The 3,677-nt window shown below is 44.4% G+C and overlaps 1 protein-coding gene across 3 annotated transcripts; it reads left to right on the top strand.

Moving 5' to 3' along the window:
- Window positions 1-1,259: 1,259 nt before the first annotated feature.
- GREM1 (gremlin 1, DAN family BMP antagonist) lies at window positions 1,260-2,844 on the top strand. Of its 3 annotated transcripts, none has more exons than XM_036736291.1 (2): window positions 1,260-1,286; window positions 1,497-2,844. In XM_036736291.1, exons 1-2 carry the CDS (start codon window positions 1,260-1,262, stop codon window positions 1,812-1,814), a joined length of 345 nt encoding a protein of 114 aa, XP_036592186.1. In that variant the 3' UTR covers window positions 1,815-2,844. The 3 variants fall into 3 exon arrangements, with proteins under 3 accessions (XP_036592186.1, XP_036592185.1, XP_036592184.1); XM_036736290.1 differs by having other exon boundaries at window positions 1,260-1,378; window positions 1,490-2,844; XM_036736289.1 differs by having other exon boundaries at window positions 1,260-2,844.
- The last annotated feature ends 833 nt before the right edge of the window (window positions 2,845-3,677 follow it).

Raw genomic sequence — 3,677 nt, 5'->3', positions numbered from 1 at the left:
GTGGGGAAGGGGGAGGGGGAGACAGACAGTGATGATCTATAGTTCTTTTCTAACGACAGGAAACCAGGCAGGGGTAATAATAATAACTGACATTTAGAGAGCTGTCTAAGCTTCACAGAAAGAACATTTTTCAAATATTATCTCACCTGATCCTCACATATGGGGACCAGTTACCATAGATGGGATTATCTCCATTTCACAGATGAGGAAAATAAGACTCAGAAAGGATGAATGACTTACCAATGATGGCACAGTTAGTAAGTGTTGGAGCTCAGATTTGGACCTAGATCTTTCCTTTCTCCAAGCTCAACTCTCTTTCTGGTATACCAGGCTTCCTCGAGAGGAGAAGTAGCATGGTAGCTTCAAGCAAGTACCACAATGGTCTTTCAGCCTACTGTGAGGCAAGTTTGTGAACACCCCAGCTGGTGGTCTTTCTGTCTATTATACTCCTTCTCCCCCTACAAGTTGCCTTCCCCTCACGATCAAAGAAAATGATGTATGTGGTACTCTAAGATGGAGCACTGCCTGGACTTGGAATCAGGAAGTCCTGAGTTCTAATCCTGTCCCAGGCATTTACTAGCTGTGTGACTTGGGGTAAGTCATTTCAGGTTCTTTCAGTCCCAGTTTTCTCATCTGTAAAATGGGATCACAATAGTACCCATTTCACATGCTTGTTGTAGATAGGTAAATACATACATACATACATACATAGATAAAGTATATGTTAAATACTCACTATGTGCCAGGTCCTGAGGATACAAATATAAACAAAGAATAAAAATAAAAAGGATAATCCCTACCCTCAAAGAGCATATGTTCTAATGGGAGAAGACAATGCATATAGGTGGGCTGGAAAAGGGAGTTCAGGAAGATTTTGGGGGTATAGCTGAAGGGGTTAAGAATGAATCCAGGTATGAGTGAGGTGAAGCACGATGGGGGTCAAATGGTGGTCCTAGGGGAAGGAGTCACCAATCAAGGGCAAGAGGGGAAGGTTTCTCCGGGGAGGCAAGGCAGTAGGCCAAGAGGAGGAGAAGAAGTCTGGAGAGTGAATCGAGGCTTGGGTGAGCATCTATGTCACAGGTGTTGGAAGGATAGAATGATACAATATATGGAAAATGCTTTCCCAACTTTAAAGGCTATATGAATGTTAGCTATCATTGCTTTAGTTCTCCATGTGATAGTTATGGTGATTCCTTTATTTTCCATGTGAGAAGAATAATTGCATTCTCCTTTCTGCTCCCTCTTTCCTTTCTGTTAGGATGGGTCGAACCGCCTACACCGTGGGGGCATTGCTTCTCCTCTTGGGAACCTTACTGTCTGCCACCGAAGGGAAAAAGAAAGGATCTCAAGGTGCCATCCCACCTCCTGATAAAGACCAGTACAATGACTCAGAGCAGACTCAGACTCCCCAACAGCCTGGATCCAGGAATCGGGGGAGGGGCCAGGGCCGGGGCACTGCCATGCCCGGGGAAGAGGTGCTGGAGTCCAGCCAGGAGGCCCTGCATGTGACTGAACGCAAATACCTGAAGCGGGACTGGTGTAAGACACAGCCTCTCAAGCAGACCATACATGAAGAGGGTTGCAACAGCCGCACCATCATCAACCGCTTTTGCTATGGCCAGTGCAACTCTTTCTACATTCCCAGGCACATCCGGAAGGAGGAAGGCTCCTTTCAGTCATGTTCCTTCTGCAAGCCCAAGAAATTCACCACCATGATGGTGACGCTCAATTGTCCCGAATTGCAGCCACCGACCAAGAAGAAAAGAGTCACCCGGGTGAAGCAGTGTCGCTGCATATCTATTGATTTGGATTAGGCCACAGACACCCAGCCTACCTAACGACTCAGCCCCAGATGCGCACAGTGCCCAGTCAAAGACAGCTTGGCACTTCCTATGCTCAAATCCCAAATGCAGGAAGAACCACTCACTGCCTCTGGGCATGAGCAAGCACCTATGTATTTGTCTGTGCATTGGAGCATTGCATGCATGTCCAGAGGCACCATGGGGGATAAAACAATCTCTTCTGGAGGGCACTTCCTATTATGTAAAGAGTATCTGTTGCACTTGGGGTTGATGCAGATGACCCAAATCCCTGGCAACTTCCCTCAGGCAAATCACAAGCCGTACAGGGATGTTGTCTTGCTTTGCCTCTGCCTTCAATACGCCTTCTTAGGCACCTAAGATTCTCTTCAGAATGAGTGTTGTATGAACAGTGGTTAACCCTGGGTTTTGTTAAGGGAGAATGGAAAGGGACTTGCTTTCAGATCTGTACCTGACATAGAAAAGTGATTTCAGAAGCTCCTTCTCCTACCCAGCCTTTGGTCCATGCCCACAAACTCCAAATCAATAGCTGTTTCCAAACCAAACTCTTTTCTGTGAGCTCTCCCTGTTATCTTCTTACCATGGTTTTATATACTTTCCTCTTTGCAAAAATACTCCAGTTACTTGGATTGCCAGAAAAATGGAGGTGAGACACTGAGGGGCTAGTAGTGGTCCAGGAAGTAGAATTTAGGGGTAGGGTCCACATGAGCTTGGAAGGATTGAGGTAGGGTGTGTATAGGGAATTGAACATGAAAACACTGTAAAATCATCCTTTGAAGTAGAGATTTTTTTTTGCTGCATGAAACAGAACCTAAGTAAAGCAAGGACTCAACAAATGTCTTGCACAACACCCTTAACTCTATTGTGCATTTTGAAAAGGACCTGAATAAAATATGGTAGGCTTAGCTTTGATTTTCTCGACATTATTTGTCGGGATCCAAATTTTCAACTGTGGCACTTTCCAACCCAAGATCATTTTTCTATCTTGCTGATTTTTCCAGCCCATCGAAAATTCACAATATATAAAAAGAACTAAGCTGTTACTGCCTACTCACCCTCTGCCCCACCTCCCCACAAATACAGGGCTTAAAGCCTTCTAGAAAATTAAATCATTATATAATTGTTCACTCAACAAGAATTTATTAAGCATCACTATATGCTAGTCACTCTGCCAGTGATGGAGATACAAAGACATAAATGAAACAGCCTGTGAGGGGCCTACATTCTGCTACTAAATAGAACCAGTCATAGTGGTTTGGAAGCTGCTTTGGCCTTCTAACACATGGTTGAGGACAAGGTAGCAGTATATGGGAGATGCTGATTACCCAAAATTCAATTCCCAGACAGGGCTGTGAAGATTTTTCTATACGATGGATGATCTCTTACGGTCTCAATATCGGGGTTGGCTTCAAAGTGTTTTCTCTTTCTCCCTACATTTCATGTCATGGTGGCTGGCCTACTTACTAACTAGGCCAGTTTGATAGGTATTTACCACCATTTGTACAACTCACAAAAAAGAATCCCTAGCCTATCCTTTCTCCCAGGCTAAGTCGCTTGCTTTTCTCACAGAATAAGGAAGAATATCAACTAAGATCAAAATTAAAGTTGGCCTCAGTTCTTAGTTGAGACATTTTTCAGTCCTGTCTGACTTTTTCTAACCCCATTTGGGGTTTTCTTGGCAAATATACTGGAATGCTTTGCCATTTCCCTCTCCAGTTCATTTTATAGATGGGGAAACTAAGGCAAACAGGATTAAATGACTTGCCCAGGGTCACACAGCTAGTAAGTGTCTGAGGCCAGATTTGAACTCATGAAGATGAGTCTTCCTGACTCCAGGCCTGGTACTCTATCCACCAT

The sequence above is a fragment of the Trichosurus vulpecula genome, chromosome 8 (assembly GCF_011100635.1).
Source record: "Trichosurus vulpecula isolate mTriVul1 chromosome 8, mTriVul1.pri, whole genome shotgun sequence".
NCBI classification, from domain to species: Eukaryota; Metazoa; Chordata; class Mammalia; order Diprotodontia; family Phalangeridae; genus Trichosurus; species Trichosurus vulpecula.
This window is presented reverse-complemented; position numbering and strand designations above follow the sequence as displayed.

Coding starts and splice junctions, on each gene's coding strand:
- GREM1 (XM_036736289.1), top strand. CDS start 1,260: ATGGGTCGAACCGCCTACACCGTGGGGGCATTGCTTCTCCTCTTGGGA.